Genomic DNA, 22,665 nt, shown 5'->3' on the forward strand with positions numbered 1-22,665 from the left:
GAGGGATCCTATCTCTAATACAACTTTATAGAACAATGGGATTCTATATCTAATATAACCTTATAGAACATTGGGATCCTATCTCTAATACAACCTTATAGAACAGAGGGATCCTATCTCTAATACAACCTTATAGAACAATGGGATCCTATCTCTAATACAACCTTATACAACAATGGGATCCTATCTCTAATACAGCCTTATAGAACAATAAGATCCTATCTCTAACCTTATAGAAGAACACACCCTTATCCTATAACATGAACATGTTATACTTATGTAGTGGGGAAAGATCATGTCCCCTAATATAACCACAAACTTTCTATTGCCAGCAGGTCTCCATATATTACGGCAAACCAGCTCCGACATGCTCAGTGGTCACTTTCACCTGTGAGGGATTTATGTATTTTATTAATATCTACCTGTCATGTCACCAGGAATACAGGTGTAGATTTATGTTCCTTTTTGACATACCATGTTTCACGCCTGCTAAAGACCTGCCCAATTCATCTACACGAATACCGTGAGATATCTATTATATATACACATAATTTAGCAATAACTTGCATTCATGTGCAAGTTAACATACTTTCCTATAATCTATTCTGTTCAGTCATTAATAAGGTCACTTAATTTAAATCCATGATTTCTAGCTAAACATACTAGCCTTTCTCTTCAATTTGGACAATGTAATCATCTCTAATTAAGAATTTTCTTCTTTTCTTTCATCTATTTGCTGTTTTATGCTATGGAAAGACTATAGGGTACCGACACAATATCATCTAATAATTTCTAATTTTCAAAAATGAAATGACGAAACTGTGGCCATTTTTCTTTCATAAAATATTCATTATCGTTATATCATAAATGGTTATAAGGTCACGCAAATGTGTCAAAATATAGCTGCAGAATCTCTCCATTTCCCCTAAATAGCAAGGGACATAACTCTGTCAATTTGGAAGATAGAGCCTTAAACATTTCACTACATTTTTTTAAAAGTGTATTAAACATGACATGTTATGTAATGTAGAAGAGTGCCTGTTCATATTATCGGACATTATTGTGCACATTGTACCATATCTACAAAAATCTAATTTAAATATTTGTACAAGGAACATATCGAAGAATTAAGGTCACACAGCTGATAATTCAGAGCAATCTTCCTCATCACACCAGAGACCCAGGTCCTATTCCTGTTGAGGTGCTCGACAGGTATTCTTCCTCATCACACCTGAGATTTTCGTACATGTACAATTCCTGTTTAGGTGCTCGACAGGCGATCTTCCTCATCACACCAGAGACTAAGATTCACGTCTAATTCTTGTTGGGGTGCTTGACAGGCAAGAGATCCCAGAGGGATCTTGACACCTAAAGTTCTTCATTGGTTCTAGGCAAGATTGATCTTTTCTCTTCTTTGTTCTTAATTATTTCCTCTTTTTTTTTTACATATATAACAGATCGACAAAAATCTACTGTACTTTTATTCTTCAGACTCATATCAAATGGGAAAGATCAATTAAGTGCTTTCTTAGAAATAGCGGAAACAAACTTCAACTGTCGAAATTCAAAATGGCCACCTATCAGCCATTTTGCTTTCTAATCGGCCTCAAAATTTAACAACCAAGGGACCAAAGGACATCTACATATGAAAATGGTCCATTTGGTTCTTTCTGAGAAATAGTGGTAACAATTAAAGGATTTAGAGATGGACAGAAAGATGGACAGACCATGGACCACAGACAATGGGCAAGTTGAGTAGATGAAAACTTTCACTGAAATAAAATGCAGCTACAGAAGACTAAATTTTACATTATGTTTCTGGCCACATCATAATACAGCTGTCAAGCTGACTCACTTGACTAAAACTTATGGACTGTTTTTGTTGCCACAATTCTCTGACGCTCCTCATGTAAACTATCGACCTTTGCCATGTGTATACTTAGAACCCCACACAACAGACAATAAGCATTGACTAAAGAAATAATAATATAACACCATTTACGCTGAAGCCAATCTAGACAATCATTAGTCTTTACTTTAGCTGAGATGTGTCTCAAGCCAATCTAGACAATCATTAGTCTTTACTTTAGTGGAGATGTGTCTCAAGCCAATCTAGACAATCATTAGTCTTTACTTTAGCTGAGATGTGTCTCAAGCCAATCTAGACAATCATTAGTCTTTACTTTAGTGGAGATGTGTCTCAAGCCAATCTAGACAATCATTAGTCTTTACTTTAGTGGAGATGTGTCTCAAGCCAATCTAGACAATCATTAGTCTTTACTTTAGTGGAGATGTGTCTCAAGCCAATCTAGACAATCATTAGTCTTTACTTTAGTGGAGATGTGTCTCAAGCCAATCTAGACAATCATTATAGTCTTTACTTTAGTGGAGATGTGTCTCAAGCCAATCTAGACAATCATTAGTCTTTACTTTAGCTGAGATGTGTCTCAAGCCAATCTAGACAATCATTAGTCTTTACTTTAGTGGAGATGTGTCTCAAGCCAATCAAGACAATAATTAGCCTTACTTTAGCTGAGATGTGTCTCAAGCCAATCTAGACAATCATTAGTCTTTACTTTAGCTGAGATGTGTCTCAAGCCAATCTAGACAATCATTATAGTCTTTACTTTAGTGGAGATGTGTCTCAAGCCAGTCTAGACAATCATTAGTCTTTACTTTAGTGGAGATGTGTCTCAAGCCAATCTAGACAATCATTATAGTCTTTACTTTAGCTGAGATGTGTCTCAAGCCAATCTAGACAATCATTAGTCTTTACTTTAGCTGAGATGTGTCTCAAGCCAATCTAGACAATCATTATAGTCTTTACTTTAGTGGAGATGTGTCTCAAGCCAATCTAGAAAATCATGAGTCTTTACTTTAGCTGAGATGTGTCTCAAGCCAATCTAGACAATCATTAGTCTTTACTTTAGTGGAGATGTGTCTCAAGCCAATCTAGACAATCATTAGTCTTTACTTTAGTGGAGATGTGTCTCAAGCCAATCTAGACAATCATTAGTCTTTACTTTATCTGAGATGTGTCTCAAGCCAATCTAGACAATCATTAGTCAATTACTTTAGTAGAAATGCGTCACAAGCCAAGCTAGAAAATCATTAGTCTTTACTGAAGCTGAAATGGTGTCTCAAGCCAATCTTGACAATCATTTGTCTTTACTTTAGCGGAGGTGTGTCAACACAATTAATTTGATACAAAATCACCTGTTCTGGTTATTTCTGAATCGAATATGGACTCCAGAAAAATCAGGGTATCTACCTCCCCTTCATAAAGGGGGAAGGCATAGATACAACAGGTAATAGAAGATCTTCCAGTACAGTATATCCATGTGCCTTTTACCAATTTCAAAAGTCAAATTTCACTTTTTCATCTTAAAGTTTTTCATTCAATATCCACCTCGGACCAACTTTGTTCTTCTTGATCTGATATCATCCTTTCTACTATCCTCCTGTATCTAGTAAATTTATACCTGTACAGGTGTATTTATCAGATTTGTACCTGTACAGTTGTATCTATCTAGTGAATGTATACCTGTACAGGTGTATCTATCAGATTTGTACCTGTACAGGTGTATCTATCTAGTGAATGTATACCTGTACAGGTGTATCTATCAGATTTGTACCTGTACAGGTGTATCTATCTAGTGAATTAAGTATAGCAAGAGTGAGTCCAACATGATGTTTCTTCCAAAAATTTATTCCTGCAGTTGTTTACATGTTTCGACTGTTAGACAGTCGTTATCAGTCTAACAGTCGAAACATGCAAACAACTTAAGGAATAAATTTTTGGGAGAAACACGGTGTTGGACTCACTCTTGCTATACTTATTACCTGGATTTTAATGTGAGACCTCGGTATCTACTAGGATCCACAGCTGTTTCATCAAGATCAGTACCGAATTCTACCTAGAGGGACTTTGTGTCTCCACCCCCCGTAGTGATTCTATCTAGTGAATGTATACCTGTATAGGTGTATCTATCTAGTAAATTTATACCACAGGTGTATCTATCAGATTTGTACCTGTACAGGTGTATCTATCAGATTTGTACCTGTACAGGTGTATCTATCAGATTTGCACCTGCACAGGTGTATCTAGTAGATTTGTACCTGTACAGGTGTATCTATCAGATTTGTAGCTGTACAGGTGTATCTATCAGATTTGTACCTGTACATGTGTATCTAGTAGATTTGTTCCTGTAAAGGTGTATCTAGTAGATTTGTACCTGTAAAGGTGTATCTCACAAAGAATTGTATATATGTACGTATCTAGTAGTTTTTTTACCTGTACAGGTATATCCAGAAGATTTATATATTACCAGTTATATATCACATACATACTTTACATTTATATCTGATAGAACTAATTTGTACCTATACAGGTGTATCTGGTAGAATCAATTTGTAATATATATACGTATTAATTATAAGTTATATATATCATCTATGAATCTTTAATTGTGAGCCAATAGCGCATATAGGCTATTTAAAAGAAAATACTTTACTGATTATACAAACCTATTAGAATATGATCCACATTGACATTCCAGGTATTCCAATCACAAAAAAGGAAAGTTATATATATATATCTGCTCCTTAAACATCCTTTAACAAACTTTTGTATCACGTCACGTGTGTTTTGACAGACTCAGACCACAAACGGATAATCAGTTTACATCCCGATAACACAACAGTAAAATCTATCAAGGATCACGGAAAATCTGTGAAAACTATCACGGTTACGTATACTAGTTTCTCGGTTGTCCGACGTTAACACCAAACATTAATGCCCTGTCATTGTGAACCACTAATAACCACTAGATGTGATTTGGTATCGACGTCAGAATCAATAGAGTGCTTTATCAATACAGCATCTCAACACTCTCTTTCTGCAGTCGGCACCACAAAACGCATTTTAAAATCACACTGTCGGTGCCAGATCAATCAGCTTAGACACTATAGAGACATAGCCCTGTTATCTCTCACATACACACATATCTATGTAGCAAACCTTCAGCCATGTTTTGGGTTTATTTTAATTGTTTAGCATCCTAGCAATTAACAGCCTGGGTCATTTAAGGACGTGCAAGGTTTTGGAGGTGGAGAAAAGCCGGAGTACCCGTAGAAAAAACCACCAACCTATGGTCAGTACCAGGTAACTGCCCCACATGGGTTTCGAACTCACAACCCAGAGGTGATCAAGGACTAGTGATAAAGTGTCGGGACACCTTAACCACTCAGCACTGTGGCCTCTTCAGCCACAGTGTTTAAGTAGATGTACAGTTTCACTGCATCCCAATAACCGAATTCAAACTGTACATAGTTGGTGATATTTGCCGAGATTTAATTTCGCTATATTTTTGGGCATTAAATATAGCGGGAAAATAAATACCAGCAAATCTTTTTGTTCTATTTGCAGACTTCAGATATATAGTGCCAAAATATTTACACACATTAAATACGATGCGAAAATAAATACATGTACCAGCAAAAATTTATAAGTACATACATAGCACCATTAAAAACTTAAGCACTGCTTGGAACAACTACCAAATTTTAGTCCAGTGAAATCTAATATCTATACAGTAATATTTTGTGATGATATATACAACATTGAAGGTTATCACACAGCTTTTTTCTTATTTAAACTCAATCACTTTGTTTCCACAGTGCATCATGCATATTAAAATGTTAGAATCCACAGTGTCGGGTACATTCATGAGATCATAAGTAATTAAATTGGTATTAGTTAAGCATATGCATAAGCACTTTCATATTAAATCATAAGATGATCTAATATTCAAATCAATGTATGTATAGAATGCCCTTAAAATCATGATGTAAGAAAGTTATATTTAGTTGATTAACTAATTAAATAATATTCAAGAATAAGCATGAGCCCAGCTGATGACACCAATTTGAATGTCTAAGAGATACCGTAAATTTCAACATCAAGACAGTTAATTAGTGTACAGATCTACATAAGATATATAACATAGCAACACAAATGATGAAGGAAGACAATATTTTATGACTTGTACTGGTGCCCTGTGACTGGCCCTCGAACTCACGATCTACAGCCTGGGATAATTAGGGTCTGGACAGGTACGATTACATAAGGACAGGTATATAATTACATCTATATATAGACCAGGTATGGTAATAAAAAAACAGGTGTATTATAAATAGACAGGTATTATTACATATTAACAGGTATTATCACATATTAATAGGTATATGGTTACATATGGACAGGTATATAATTATATACACAGGTATGGTTATATATATATACAAATTGGTATACATGTGTTTTATAAACAGACAGGTATGATATGTGTATTATAGTATATTATACACAGGTATGGATATATACAAACTGGTATATTATAAACACACAGGGGTTTACATACAATTTTGTATTTAGGTAAATGTTTGATTACATACACAGAGATATGATTATGAAAACTTTGGTTATAACTAATGGGAATGTTTCCAGGTATGATTATACACATGCATATAAGTATATTAACAGGTATAATTGGTCATAAAGAGAATATGTAGACAGGTGAGATTACAGACAATATACAATGTATGTAGACAGGTGTGATTATAGACAATATGTAGACAGGTGTGAATATAGACAACATATAGACAGGTGTGATTATAGATAATATGTAGACAGGTGAGATTATAGACAATATGTAGACAGGTGTGATTAAAGACAATATGTAGACAGGTGTGATTATAGACAATATATAGACAGGTGTAATTATAAACAATATATAAACAGGTGATAGTATAGACAATATATAGACAGGTGTGATTATAGACAATATATAGACAGGTATGATTACAGACAATATATAGACAGGTGATATTATAGACAATATGTAGACAGGTGTGATTACAGACAATATGTAGACAGGTGAGATTATAGACAATATATAGACAGGTGATATTATAGACAATATGTAGACAGGTGTGATTATAGACAATAAGTAGACAGGTGTGATTATAGACAATATGTAGACAGGTGTGATAATAGTCAATAAATGTACACAGGTGTGATAATAGTCAATGTGAAGACAGGTATTTTCTTCTTACTATTACCGTCCTGTGATATATATCTATATGTACGTGAGGGCTTTTGTTACACATGTTCTCTCGTCTTTGATTGATGTACAGCTAGCAATGATAGGTTTAATAGCTTTATACATGTCATATAATTACCACGGAAACATGTTCTCATTTGCATATTGACAACATGTGTACATCAATCAACACCAAATTTTGTTGCAGTATTGACAAATTTAATGCAAATGATGTGTAAATGATATGTAAATGAAATTCAAATTTACAAGTACTAGGCCATAAGCACGTCTGAATTACAGTTATTACAATTAAACCAGTACTATTGTAGTGGTTATACTTACTGTATGTAATTTCTAATAATATTGCCATATCAGGGTTCACAATACAACTGGCCACATCTTTAAAACATACTTTTCAGACGTATAGAAATGTTTCATAATATATAAGAAAATTCACTGATGGTTAGTTTTAGATGGAATTCAATTTAAGTAATCGCTGAACCAAGCTTCATTATAACTGGTATGAATGACATGAACTAGCTTGGGATGTGAGGGTGTGAATGTGAACGAGGTCATCACTGTGATCTTGTGATGAAGTGGTGTGAACCGAGGGCATGGCTGTGATCTTGTGATGAAGTGGTGTGAACCGAGGGCATGGCTGTGATCTTGTGATGAAGGGTTGTGAACGTGAACTGAGGGCACGACTGTGATCTTGTGATAAAGGATTGTGAGCGTGAATGAGGGCATGGCTGTGATCTTTTGAATACAGCTATTAAGAGTTATCCTCCTTGTGATCCCTTATATAAGGACACCAGATATCTAGGGGAGATAATTAACTCTGCTTTGCGTGATGTATTATTTTTATTTTTATAGTAAGGTCATGTTTTTATTCTTCCATAATGTTCTATTTATCATAATTTATCGCTATAAGAAAGGTTATACAATTTCATTTATTACAATTTACGGAGAATTATGGGTTTATTTTCATCCTTATGTTGAAATATTTGCTTTTTTGAAAAAAAAAGATTTCTAGAAAATTATCATGGAAAGGTAAAGTAATTTTTGGCAACAACACAAATGGTGGTGCAAAGATCATTCATGTATGGTACCGTATGTGGTTTGGGGTTTTACCCATTTAATTAGGATATCTGTATCAAAATTTGAGATATCTTAATCATAGAGATATCTATTCTATATTGAATACAGATAACTCAATTTGAATTAAAGATTATCTTCATCTAAGATACAGATATATCTATATATCATTTATATAAATTTATTTGAATTAAAGATATCTCTATTTATAAAATATAGATAAAATGCAGATATCTGTATATCTTTAATTAAATTAGAGATATCTGTATCTAAAATAATATATATATTTGAATCTGAGATATATCTATTTCTTATACAGATATCTGCAATTATTAAATAATAGATATCTGAATTGAAAATATATTTCTATTTAAAGAGATATCTCCAAGCTATTTAAATAAAGATAGGCAAAAAATCCAAACGACATAAATTTACCATTCATCACACAATACATATTGTTTAGATGTTCGGTTTGACTAAGTACATCATATCAATACATACAGAACCAATTCAGACTAAAAAAAACACCAGAAAGATGTAACCTACATGTATATCCAAAAAAAAGTATCGCTACACGAAATCATAACACCATGGGCGTCCGTTTACTGACATGGTCGTTCTAAATCGTGTGAATATTCGTCGACCCCTTTATTTCGAACATGGAAATCTTAATTACTGATCGCGTGACAGTTTCAATGTTTGTTACACGTTGACCAGAGAGGTGTAGGCCTCTAAGTTCGGATTGTTTACGCGTGTTTACGATACACAAGGTTCAGGTCAAAGGTCATATACCACAAAAAATCTTGACATGTGTTTTTGTAAACATTTCTCTTCTCAAAGTCAAATGTAGCCGTTAGAAAATAAAAATCACCAATATTAAGGCATTCATAACTTAAGTTCAGAATGTTTAAACATACTTACGGGCAATGTCACAAGCAGACGTAATCCAACGGGCACTGTCACGCTTAACACCGTTACTACTTCAGCCGTTAGAGGGCGTGCTACTAAAAAAGTGGGCGTGTCACTTTCGGTCGTGATCTACGTGGTATTTGTAGCACACGTGGTTGGCTTGTACAGTATATATACTGATATACTGTATATATTGTATATATATGTTTCTGGTTTTATCAACACAGTTAAATTCATGCTTTTTTGTCCATTTATTGGTATACCTAGGAATAGAACCACCGGTATCACATTTGGGAGATAGTTTACACAACGGATTCTATAAATTATAAATTTTAAATATGTCTATTTATGTATTTGACGGAAAGGGCCGGTCAACTTTCATAGTGAATTTATATAATTAGTGGTTTGACATTTTCAATAATTTTGGATTTCTTCGCCGTCTACTTTCGCTTTGTAAACTGTTCATTTAAAAAGTAATTTGATAACATTTCAACCACCTGTCTGTCTTTTGAAATTGATATTATAATCCTTCTCTGTTATCGGATTAAATCACGCAATATGTTTGTACATTTATCTTTTGATGTTAATTGAGTTACTTAACTGGTCTGGCCAGGTATGACACCTAGCCTCGGACAAAGGACAATTAAGGTAATTATCACACCTGTCTGAAATATGACCAACTGTGTACTTAAAATGCCACCTGTCAATCATCTATATTAACTATGCCATGTGTAACGTTTTGTAAAATTAATTAGAACCTATAGAGTTCGGACTGCAAGGGTCGATTTTCGGATATTCTGTAAATCGCCTGCCAACTCCTTGAAAATTTAGTTCGATAAATACGATATCTTGGACCGTACTTAAATATCTTTAATTGGATTTTATATCAATTCTACAAAATGTTACAACGACCAAAACAATCGTTGTGATACAACCGAGAGAAAATTGGTAGTTATGATCGAATGAAAACAGAAATAGACGTTTGTATAAAGACGGTATATTAATAGCAAAAGTTACATACTTTTACACCCTCAAAGTTTGAACTCCTAACCGTTAACTCTTGATTTTAAAATGGATGCTATAATTAGCTGGATCCCGAACAAATTATAACTTTTTTTTCCATCTCTATAGTTTTTATGTAGTTTTCGGTGTTATTGAATTGAATTGGAAATAAAAATAAAGCATCATTAAAAGGCAGCATGTACAAAACCGGCTTTGCAGATCTAAGCAATCCCGAAAGATTGCATCGACTAAATTAATTAAGCTTCAAACTCTATCGTACCGAAGGGTAAGAGGGGGCATGCCTGACTTGTACGAAGTAGTAATTAAACAACACCCACGACGAAGTGGTAAGAACATTAGTAAAACCATGGAATAAAATTATATCTCAACTTAGTAGTAGAGGGCATTCAAAAAGTTTATATCGGCGACAATCCAGGACATCAACAAGAGCGAACCTTTTCTCAGTGAGGACAGTCAGGACATGGAACAGTCGCCAAGAGGAAGTGATATCGGCGGAATATGTGAACACTTAAAAATAGGTTGGATAATCACTGGGAAAATCAAAAAACATTGTACAATTCTAAAGCTACAATTCAGTGATGCCAAAAATTCTATGTATTGTGTTTGGTATAGAGGATTTCAATCCTTCACCAGAAAAATTAATATAATCAGATATTAATTATTACAGGGGCGTATACTGAATAATTATTTTTTTCTAAATCCCTGATTATTAGGACGCTGTTATTATGTTTCCATTTCTTGTTGGTGTTAATTATATATATTTTCTAGAACCTACCCGGTATGTGTCATTTTAGGCATTTTTGCGTGATGCGGCTACCGTTGTATAACAAATAAGGTGTAGGGGAGGCAACCCATATAACTTCTGCACATTGTTCGGCTCTCGCCGTAAATGTTTCAACGCGTTATAATATACCTAAATAATTTTTGCTTAATTGCTATTAAGCTTGACATTTATCTGCAATCTTATTTTTACGGAAAGGATGGACATCTTTACAATGTAAACGGAGAATCAGAATTTGTTGAAGACATACAATTACGTGTTTGCTGAAGGTAGAATATAAAATGACATTGTTCAATTCAATGTACGTAATTACTGTAGGCCTTACAGCTCATGATTACATACTACATATTACAATATTACATATAACATATTATATTACATACAATACATAATAAGAATGTGACACAGCTAAAAGAAGTGGAGTGCTATCGAGATACAGCTCTAATTTTATTTTCTTCAAAAATAAAATTGCCAAGACGGCTAAATTCCTTGCTGCTATTGACAAATAATGATTATGCTTTCATTTAAACATTGGAGGTTTTTGACAATAGTATATTTATATATTAACTTCTTAAGTTGTAGTATATGTTACATATTAATACAAAATGATATTCGATCGCCTTGCACTTCAGTTGTCGCCTTACAAATTGTATAATATATCATATTTCGCTCGATATTTCTATAACGACAGGTTTCAATTGCCAAAAAATGTGCAGACATAGGAAGCTTTTTGAAAAACAAGGCTGCACCTTCTCTAACTTTTCCGACTCAAATCCAGCACACCCATCCTACATTCCACAAACGTTTTGTATACATGTATTATCAAATGAGCATCGCGACTAAGAATGTGTTTATGTTTCCATAAGAATTTAATTTTTCGTACCAGAGGTATAAATTTCGTGGACATGATCGATCCCCCCTTTTATGTATCAGAATTAAAATTTACACCTAAATGTTTACGATTATCAGTTTAGGGATTTCTCATCAAATATTAAATCTAAAATCCCTCAGTGTTCACAGATAAATAATATATCTGTCTTACCGGGATTAAAAGTAACCAACCATGTATTAAGGGAATAATAATTAATATAAATTAAAAACAAAAGCGGCCCAAGAATTGAGCCTTGTGGAACGCTTGCTTCAATTAGACTTACAGTTGAACAAGAACTGTTTTAATCTCCGAGTTAAGTAATTTTCAAGCCAAGAATACAATTCACCTGAAATAAAATACTATTTCAATTTAACCAACAAACCCCTATGTCAAACCCTATCAAACGCTTTCGAAATATCACAAAAAAAAAACTACACATGTATATTTTTTCGATTCGAGTGCAGTACATATTATGATAATAAGTATCAATATGTTGGTAAACTGTGGAATGACCATGCATAAAAACCCGATTGGTGTTTGTTAAAAAGGGAACGTTCCATGAAATAATTATACAAGTGTTCAAAAGATATTTCCAATAATGGACTGCAGATAAATCGGCCTGTAGTTAGAAGTAGCTTTTAAACATAGGAATAAGATCATGTATAGGGGTAAAAAAAACAAATCTTAAAGACATATTAAATACAATCTCGAGAGGACAACAAACTGTGTATGATGCACAGGGGCTTGGCACGATTTTCCAAATGATGGTCCATATATATATGTATTATAGTGTCAAGGACACTATAATACATATATATATGGACCATCATTTGGAAAATCCTTGACACTGTAATACATATATATATGGACCATCATTTGGAAAATCGTGCCAAGCCCCTGTGGTATGATGTATTCCGTAACATATGGTGGCTTATACTATCCCCACCCGAGGCGCCTTGCCAAGCTTTGGTATTCTTAGCACATCAACTATTTCGGTAAAATTTATCCCTATGAAATTGATCTGCTTATCAGTTTGAGCTTAATTTGGTCAACACTTGACGTCACGTATACAAGGCCAAGTGGATTCATCTTTCGATGGCGATTCACCGAAACTTGTAGTACATAGCGACTATGAAGCAAATGGACCGGTGTTTTTCTTTAATACTAAACATAATTATGCAGTATTCAAAATACAATTTCATCAATACATAGACGAATGGAGCGAGGCAAAAAACTGGTACATGTTAAGTTAAACCTGTACCAAGAAAGGTCGTAATGGATCTAGGGTGGGCGTAATAGTAGTTTAGAGCAGACAAAATTACAAAATAAATTGTATAGAGAATGGACAAATCTAGTTAGACAATAGACATCATATAATACTTTTCCGCAGTTGTCTAGCATGGTACATATGTATATTTGCTCAGAATTGTTAAATCTTTTACATAGTAATTGCATGCACGGGTCAACTTGAATACAGATTTTTTTCAGTAGTACTTGTTAATGCATCTTGATCCTAGGGTTTGAAATATTTGGTAATTCAACAGAAAGCGATACTCGTCATCTATGTAGCCAGAGATACAAACTCTGCACAGACGATCACTTCTTGCAATATTTCGATAATGTCCTGTTTCAATATATGCAGAGTATGTAAGAGAGTGGCAAGCACTGGCTCAATCCATATGTTTGATTAATTTTCGCGCATGCTCAAAACGGAGTGACGTCAGGTAAAGTTACAAAGAAAAACAGAAATTTTACAGTGAAGTATTGGTAGAAAATATTTGTAATATTAGGTCCAAAGATATAAAATGCCCGTTTCCCGCGCAAACATACATGTATATGTCAGATTAGGAAGGTACATGTATGCGCAGGCAGAGGTCTCTGGCGCAGGGAACTGGATTTTACGCTTTTCTAATTATTTATTTATTTATTTATTATCTATTTATTTATTTTCAGAAAGTTGTTTAGGTTATGCTTTAGGCAATTAATCTTGATTTCCTTCCATTGAATATTTAGTCCTGGTCTCTTGAATACCATGGCCATCTACTTTCGGTTTCGATACAGCTATGGTTGAGCGTGACCCGATAATATATAGAATCACAGCATTACAATTTACATTTCTAGCGTATATCAAGATATAATTTTGATCAGGTCGGATTCATATATAGACCTAAGGACCATACACGTGCACAATCTGATTAGAAATACATTATAATGATCCCCTGTATTGGCATACAATATATTATTATAACTGACGCGTTTTGATTGGCTGAAAATACCCGGTCCTAATGATGGTATTTATAGGCCTAACTTTAACTCGTACAAGGAAACTAATCTTGGAAGTGTCATCATGTCATACCACAGGTAAGGAAATAATCTTCATATTATGTTTCTAAAAGTTCTTCTTCCTCCTCCTCCTCCTCCTCCTCCTCTTCTCCTCCTCCTTCTTCTTTCACGTTTTAAGCAGAGACCTCTTGAGTCTATTAACTAGGGCCTATCTGTTAGACCGTAAAAATTGTCTGACATATATTTAAAAGTTTTACATGTTATATGAGATCTAGATTTACAGGCATATCTGCCTTTTCAACATGGCCTCTTGATCTATTAACTAGATATGGCCCAAACAAATATTACTAAACTTTTTAGCACACTATATTTGGACAGCTTATTTCTTTCATTTTTTTTTTTTTTTGTGGAGAGGAGTGTGATTTTAATTAAACATGACGAGCTTGACGAGAATAATTTGGTTAGCAGTCAGATACTTAATCTTAAAAGTTTATAACAAAAACAATCCATGCATATATGTCTTATGATATAATTTAAGGCCACTATATATTTGATAAATAATGCATAGGGATATGTGGATGTGACACAGTGGTATATGCTGTAGGTATTTCTGGCTAGGTGATTATAGGTGCTGTAGATTGTTAATCTGAAGCCCCATCAGGCCACCTATAATCTGTATATTATAATAATTTTCTTCTCCATTTTAGTTTCCTTGGTTGCTTCCTGATCCTTTTTCTGGTCGTGTCGAGAGGTGGAAGATGCGAAGCAGGGGAGGCCAATACAAGTATGATACAATGTTCTTTTACACTCTAGTACAGAGAACAGTCTAATGTATGAATTAATTAATTAAATCACTAGTGGATCCTGGGGGTCAGGACCCCCCCCCCCCCTTTTAGGATGAGGAAAAAAAAATTGTAGGTGTTTGAATTTTTTTTTATCATGCAGTAGAGGGGGGGGGGGGAGGGGGGGGGGGGGGGGAGCTTATGTAAGTTGTGATTTACATACCATATGGTTCAGTCTGGACAAAGTTTAGACAAACATACTAATAATACTGAATTCTGATCAATAAAGTGACCTTGGACACTCTTCTGCCTCATCAGGTTCATCAATCACATTCTTTAATTAACTTAGGAAAATTCTATAACTTAAAATTTCCCATAGGAAACTATTACGGAAACAAATTCCATACCTTAAGTTGTTTTTTTTTTAAAGTAATACTAAGAGACATGCAGGTTAGACTGCATGGCCACCTGTCTCTAGGACATTGAAATTATAAATAAAATTGAGCTTTATAATTTTGGTCTGTAGGATATGTGTGATTCTAGACACAGTTTCAAACTAAGGGAGATAATCTAGTACATGTATTAGAATATTTTTTCTCCTTGTAATAGAATTTAGCTGAGCCGTTCTTAACAAAAAACTTCGGGGCTGGTGGTCAGTCTACCTGTAGGTCCTTAGTGGTGACTTTGTCCAGTGCAGAAATTTATGTCAATTCTAATGTAATTATCTGTGAAATAACTTCAGGTAATTAAAGGTAGGCAGTTTTCAACTTTTGATTTCAAAGATTCAAACACAGGTGCCTGACTCGTTTTATAAGATAATAACATATAAGAGTACATATAAATATCATTAATATGTACTCTTATATGTTATTATTTTATAAAACGAGTCAGGCACCTGTGATTCAAACATCATGATAATCCTGTTATGTAATTTGACCTGTTTCTATACAGATGGAGGTCGAATTGTTTGTTATGTGACACGGACGTCCTACATGCCAGTGACTGATATTCCTGACCGTCTGTGTACACACATAATTGTGGCCTTCGCAGAAATCAAAGGTCTTATGATGGCTGCACTCTCCTCCAAAGATGAAATGTTCTATAATGGAGTGACCAAGCTGAAGTTTACTAATCCCGCTCTGTCTGTTCTGATCTCTCTCCAGCGGGACTTCACCGATGTAATTCTGGCTACGGATCAACAGAAACAAGAGTAGGTATAACCAGGCTTTTCCCCCACTGATTTGGGATGGGGCCTTTTTGTCTCATTTTGGGAAGAAAATTGGTAAATTAGGAAAGATTTTTTCAGGAGTAAACTGAAAGTTTTGGCAATTTGGCTTAAATATGATATAATTTCAATTGGGAATTGGGCCCATTAATGGCCCCAAAAAGCCCCCAGAAAAAGTCCTGTATAAGCAGCCAGGATAAAAAGTAAGAATTAACACTTTTTAGAATTTTTTCTATTAGGGGGTTTTAAGTATTTGCAATTAATATACAGGGTATGGGAAAAGTCTGAAATCTGATATTTTGCAGAAAAATGTCTTGGTCAATATCGTAATTACGGTATATATCTGTCAGTGTGTTGATGATGTCATTGTTTGTTGTGTATCAGGTTAACAATGGTTGTTTTCTGTATATTACACAGTATAAAAAAAGGGTTTCATATCAAATTTGTATCCTCGTATAACTTGCCCATGCTGGGACTCAAACTTACGATCTCTCACTCTCCATGTGAACACCCTAGCTTGAGGTGCATGACCTGTACAATCCACTTTTACACTACTCGCTTTTCCACAAAGTCTCCGAAAGACAATCACAACCCAAGTTCTTTATCTCCAAGGAAGCCTCTCAATCTCATAAAGCTTTCACTTGGAGTTGTCAATGGCACCAAATCTGTTATTGGAAGGAGTAATGAAATATACCCGGCCTTTGCTTGGCCTCCAACTGGCAACATGAGGCTCCCGTTCTCTGAGTGGATATATTGTACCACTAGGCCAAAGGGAAACTCCTGCTATTCTGGCCTAGTTATGTGACCTTATGCTCTCCACTCTCCATGATAGCTCTGTCGGTTAGAGTGCCGGCTACGTAATCTCAGGTGAAAGGCCTAGGCACGTAGTTGAACCCTCCAGTGTTTATCAGGGCCCAGTTGTTCAAAAGTTGATTAGCTTAATCACTTGATTAGTGAACATTTCATTCCTCATTCATTGCAAAACCTGTGAGTATATCCTCTTTAAATTATGGCAGTTGGAAGAGAATTAAGAATTACAGAGTTTCATAAAGTTTTGTCAAGTCAACTGGGCCCAGAAAGCTGAGAAAAAGGCCAGTCTGTGCTGTCATGGTTTGTGTCCTTGGCAAACACTTTACCCACATTACTCTGAATGCCATGCGATGGGTCTCCTGTAAGCTGTTCAGTGAGGTAGTCACCAACTACTACAAGGAGACCCCGCCTCAAAATGACATGACTGTTCACGGGGCGATAAACCCAGCAAAGAAATCCTCCTTTTATGTGTGTTTGTCATGTTTCAGGTTTAGTATGGTAACTTTTTGTATGAATTATACAGTATATTTTTGATGATGTCATCCGTTTGTCATGTTTAGCTTCGCTTTGGACCTCTACAACTACGTTAAAAAGTATAACTTTGATGGGGTGGACTTTGACTGGGAGCCTAATCAAGTTACCCCGGAAAAAAAACAAGGCTACATGAAAATCATACAGGTACATAAATGTGTGTTTGATATCTAATGGTAATTAATATAAGTCATTTCTAGAAATAAAAGTCATGTGATCTATTAAAAAGAGTTATGTCCCTTTTTTTGTTGAGTAGCTAGAGTACATTCACTATACCGTCTATCATATTAACATTTTGTATGTGAGGATTTCTTGAAATGATGCAGCCCCTCTATGAACAGATTTACTTCAGCTTGTACAATGTACGACACATTGAGGGTGTTTTCATCTGTTTTAATGGTCAGATACAATTCCGTTACTTTCAATTGTTTATCTTGTCTTGATTTGATAGCATGAAGTAAATTTTTATTCAGATGTATGTACATTGATATGATTGGATACATATTTATACATCATCCCGTTATTTCTCTGTGAAATTTCTGCTGATATATAATTTACACAGAGAATAACTGTTTCCGTGAGATATGAGAGTTTGAAAGTGAGACGGTGTTTAATTGTTTTAGCTTCATAATTACACTGACAGAAAAACAGAAACATTCAAAGTCTAATATCAACTGGTCAAATTTTGACTGATTTTAGTCATCTTCCTTTCTCATTTACAGATTGTACGAAGTACCTTTGATAATGAGACCAGTGTCCTAGGCACGGCTCCCAAACAGATGTCCGCTGCTCTGATACCCAGCATTCCCAGGTCACGGATGTACGATATACCTGGCCTGGCTAAGTAGGTCACAGATGTATGATGTGCAAGGATAAGTAGGTCACAGATGTATGATGTGCAAGGATAAGTAGGTCACAGATGTCAGATTACCAGGATAAGTAGGTCATAGATGTACGATGTATCTGGCCTGGCTAAGTAGGTCACAGATGTATGATGTGCAAGGATAAGTAGGTCACAGATGTAAGATTACCAGGATAAGTAGGTCACAGAAGTAAGATTGCCAGGATAAGTAGGCTACGGATGTAAGATAACCATGGTTAAGTAGGTCACAGATGTAAGATTACCAGGATAAGTAGGTCACAGATGTAAGATTACCAGGATAAGTAGGTCACAGATGTAAGATTACCAGGATAAGTAGGTCACAGAAGTAAGATTGCCAGGATAAGTAGGCCACAGATGTAAGATAACCATGGTTAAGTAGGTCACAGATGTAAGATTACCAGGATAAGTAAGTCACAGATGTAAGATTACCAGGATAAGTAGGTCACAGATGTCAGATTACCAGGATAAGTAGGTCACAGATGTAAGATTACAGGATAAGTAGGTCACAGATGTAAGATTACCTGGATAAGTAGATGTAAGATTACCAGGATAAGTAGGTCACAGATGTAAGATTACGAGGATAAGTAGGTCACAGATGTAAGATTACAAGGATAGGTAGGTCATAGATGTAAGATTACAGGATAAGTAGGTCACAGATGTAAGATTGGCAAGATAAATAGGTCACAGATGTAAGATTAACAGGATAAGTAGGTCACAGATATAAGATTACAGGATAAGTAGGTCACAGATGTAAGATTACCAGGATAAGTAGGTCACAGATGTAAGATTACCAGGATAAGTAGGTCACAGATGTAAGATGTACCAATGCTATTTAGAAAATATTTTAATGATGGAATTCCAGGTGTACATCATGTCAAATATAGTAAGGCCAAAGGTTTGAGGCCAATTTACAGATGTTATTATTATTGAGCTTTAATTTTATATTATTGAAAATGTCTTTTTTTCCAGAGTTTTGGACTTTGCCACAGCCATGACATATGACTACCATATGTACATACATAATGTAGACAGCACAACAGCATACAACAGTCCACTGTATGCTCCTGTTGGGGAGAGAAAGGACTACTGTGCAGTAAGTACACAATCAGACAGGGGTAGTATACACAGCTGTGGTCGGGTGGCACAGTGGTAACGTTCTTGCCTTTCACCTAGCCATCAGCGGTTTGATTCCCTGATCGCACGTGAAAAGATATGGGGTCACGTACCTGCCTGACCACATGGGTTTTCTCCGGGCGCTCTGGTTTGACCCCTTGTACTTTTCCATCCATGCCAACAAGATTTATTAATATAAGTTGTTAAAACTTATTTCGCAACTATTGCTAAGTAGATTAAGTTTTTTTTTTTTTTTTTTTTTTAAATTCTAGATCACCACAAATTGTGAATCCTTTGGATGTCCATCTGTCTTGATATATCTTGTCTAGATATTCATTTGGAACTTCTGAGGTTTAATCAGGATCAAGGTCACTGTTACTAATAATAGAATATATTCTGTCTGATTCTGATTTCAGTAAGAGTGATTCTCATAGCTCAAACTTTTGTCTTTTTTTTCATGTAGGATGGGACAATCAAAAACTATCTCAACCTAGGGATGCCTGCCTCCAAACTGCTGCTAGGATTGCCAACTTATGGCCGTACTTACACTCTCGGTGAAGCAGACAGCCACAGCCTCCACTCTCCAGCTGTTGGCAAGGGCAAGCCAGGACCAGTCCGGAAATTAAGTGGGTTATACACCTACCAAGATGTAAGTATCTCATATTTAGCCACTGGGGCTCAACAGTTTCAACGATTCCTTGTCAGGAGGATTCGAATGTATGAAAATGAATTATATGGTCACTGTAAGGGCATAGAGGTTGAGGTCACGAAAAGGGGAAAAAATGGAAATCTTTGGATATATTATTAACTGAATCCAGCTCTATTTTTATCTTAAAGATATGTAAAATTCCTGAACCATATTGAATTCTGTATTGAGTGAGAAGACAATTAAGTCCCTACAGAAGAAAGGGTCACTCCTTGACCTTCAAATGGAGGTTCTTTGGCCTGATCTTCACCAACTAGTACAGACAACTTGGTTTTTTTTACAAATATTTTGAAACTTTAACTGATGTAGCCTGAGACATATTGAAATTACCTACCTGCACTGTTTTCATTCACATATTTTATGGCAGTTATGCCCGTTCCCTTTGCCTTTAGGCATAATCTTGTTGATTTGGCTCCCTGTTAGGATAATTAGCAAGTGTTTGGGGCAGTAGATGGATTCAGTCATCTGATCTATAGTTATGCCCCTTTCCTATGTTTGTAGACAGAAATTGGTCAGAACACCTCCTCCAGCTGAAGATGCTGCTAAAGTGAAAAAAAAAAATTGTAGAGATAATTAATTTGACAAAGCATGACAACTCTTTCATGTAGGTGGATTGAATCAATACCTGATACACTGTTTCACATTACCAAGAGAAATTGACTTTATTGTCAAAATAATTCACTTTAATTGCCACAGTTTTACAAGAAAACGAGCAAACTGGGTAATGCTAAAGCAATACATGCCCCCTACCAGCCCCTGCTAAAAATAGTAACAGTGACCTTGACCTTGACCCAAAAACCCTAAAACTTTAACTTTTCTAAGATACATGTATTTATAGTCCTTTATCATTGTGTGAAGTTTGATAAAAATCTCTCAAGGAATTAAGCCACTAGAGTGCAGGCAAACTTTGGCATGACATACATGTGTACGTACAGTGTACATACGAAAAGACAGATGGAGTGGAAACCTACAGTCCCCTCGATGACACCAGTAGGATAGGGGACTAATGACCTCCTGAAAACTCTTGTAATGGCATGACCATTATACATTACTTGTTTAGTAATATTGTGAATTGCTAGTAATCGTATATTGAATGTACGTACATACTTGGTTATTATTGGCCGAGTTACCAGGTGTCGGATACTTGCAGGCATGTACAGTGTTAAAAGGATCTACACGTGTCTGGGACGACCAATCAAGTGTTCCGTACCTCTACAGTGGAACAACGTGGGCATCATATGAAGACCAAGAAAGTAGCAGTAAGAAGGTATCCGATAAACTCCACACTTACCAGTTATGTTGGTATATAGGAATACATTGTAATTGGTGAATATTTGTAAATATAAAGGACCTAAACGTAAAATCTGTTTTTACATTTGTATGAGTGAACGTTGAAGATTTGTTTACTAGTATATAATTGATTTTCCATTCTTTGTATGCAGAATGCAGATTTCTGATTGTTTAGTTTTCCTTTACATGAAAACAAACGTAAATTATGTGAAAACGTGATGTCACAATACAACCATTGATATTGCATATTGAATTGTTCAAAAGAATTCCCTTATCAAATAAGTAAAACTGTATGTATTTTCAGAAATTAATTTTAAGCCTTGATGTCAATATTTTTTAGTTTCAAAGGGATATGAAAAAAAAAATGTTTGTTGGGATCTGCTTTGCGAATTGAAACTGAAAAATTTTGACATGACTTTCGGTAACAGGAGGGGTAAAACACCGATTTCCTGTACAATTTGTTTAAATTTCTCTTCCTTATAGTGCCAGTATGTGGTCAATAACCGCCTCGGGGGTGTTGGAATCTGGGCGCTTCATCTCGACGACTACAACAACATGTGTGGCCAAAAAGTCTTCCCCCTGGTGAGGGCAGTAGGAAGCTGTCTCACTAAAGGGAGATCAGCCTACCTCAAATATCAACCACTGTCCAACATAATGACAAATGATGGCCACAAGTTTGGATATGTTTGAGAGAGTATTAAGCATCCAATTTATTTTATGAAGATGAAGATCCTAATTTGTTCCTGTGATAGATTTCAATGCAGGATTGAATTTGTAAACAGTTTATTTGTGCAATCAAATTGTTATTAATATGCAATATCTGGGACCATTTTTACCTGTGATTGAAGTTCAAAGTGCTATGTCATTGTGTCAGGCTGTGATTCAGCAGGTGACAGTTATAGGGGTAGGTTATGTCACAGGAACTTGGCATGAAAATCACAACCCACGGTCCATATATAGAGACTAAAATACATAGAATGGATCATGGGTTGGGAATTCTATACCAAGTCCCTGTGGCTATGTTTGTACCTTCAACATTGTAATATCGGACCCATTTTAATATCTAACAGAGGCTATAGGCTCAGAAGGGGTCTTAACATTGATGCCTAAAAGTCAAATTTATACAGGCCTAAGCTTTTCACCATTTTGGATGGATCTGGACTGAATATATAATTTAATACAAGTTTTAGGTTGCTTCATGTTGATCATCTCTGTTGAATAATGTCCTATTACATCCGTCAAAGTTTTAGATATAAAAAT

General features: G+C 35.3%; 2 protein-coding genes across 3 annotated transcripts in view; one reads left to right on the plus strand and one right to left on the minus strand.

Annotated features, from left to right (window-relative positions):
- LOC117343528 (polypeptide N-acetylgalactosaminyltransferase 5-like) overlaps positions 1-9,182 on the minus strand; it is a 190,618-nt gene extending 181,436 nt beyond the window's left edge. Inside the window, exon 1 of the mRNA XM_033905909.1 lies at positions 9,120-9,182. The gene's annotated coding sequence lies outside the window, so the exon portion shown is untranslated. The remainder of the gene's footprint in view (positions 1-9,119) is intronic.
- Positions 9,183-14,063: 4,881 nt separating this feature from the next.
- Positions 14,064-22,665, plus strand: LOC117343928 (chitotriosidase-1-like). Of its 2 annotated transcripts, none has more exons than XM_033906491.1 (9): positions 14,064-14,143; positions 14,773-14,861; positions 15,799-16,057; positions 17,443-17,560; positions 18,136-18,257; positions 19,266-19,389; positions 19,873-20,058; positions 21,266-21,382; positions 21,889-22,665. In XM_033906491.1, the coding sequence occupies exons 1-9, from the start codon at positions 14,130-14,132 to the stop codon at positions 22,093-22,095; spliced, it is 1,236 nt and encodes a 411-aa protein (XP_033762382.1). In that variant the 5' UTR covers positions 14,064-14,129; the 3' UTR covers positions 22,096-22,665. The 2 variants fall into 2 exon arrangements, with proteins under 2 accessions (XP_033762382.1, XP_033762383.1); XM_033906492.1 differs by having other exon boundaries at positions 14,773-14,849.

This window comes from Pecten maximus, chromosome 15 (genome assembly GCF_902652985.1).
Source record: "Pecten maximus chromosome 15, xPecMax1.1, whole genome shotgun sequence".
NCBI classification, from domain to species: Eukaryota; Metazoa; Mollusca; class Bivalvia; order Pectinida; family Pectinidae; genus Pecten; species Pecten maximus.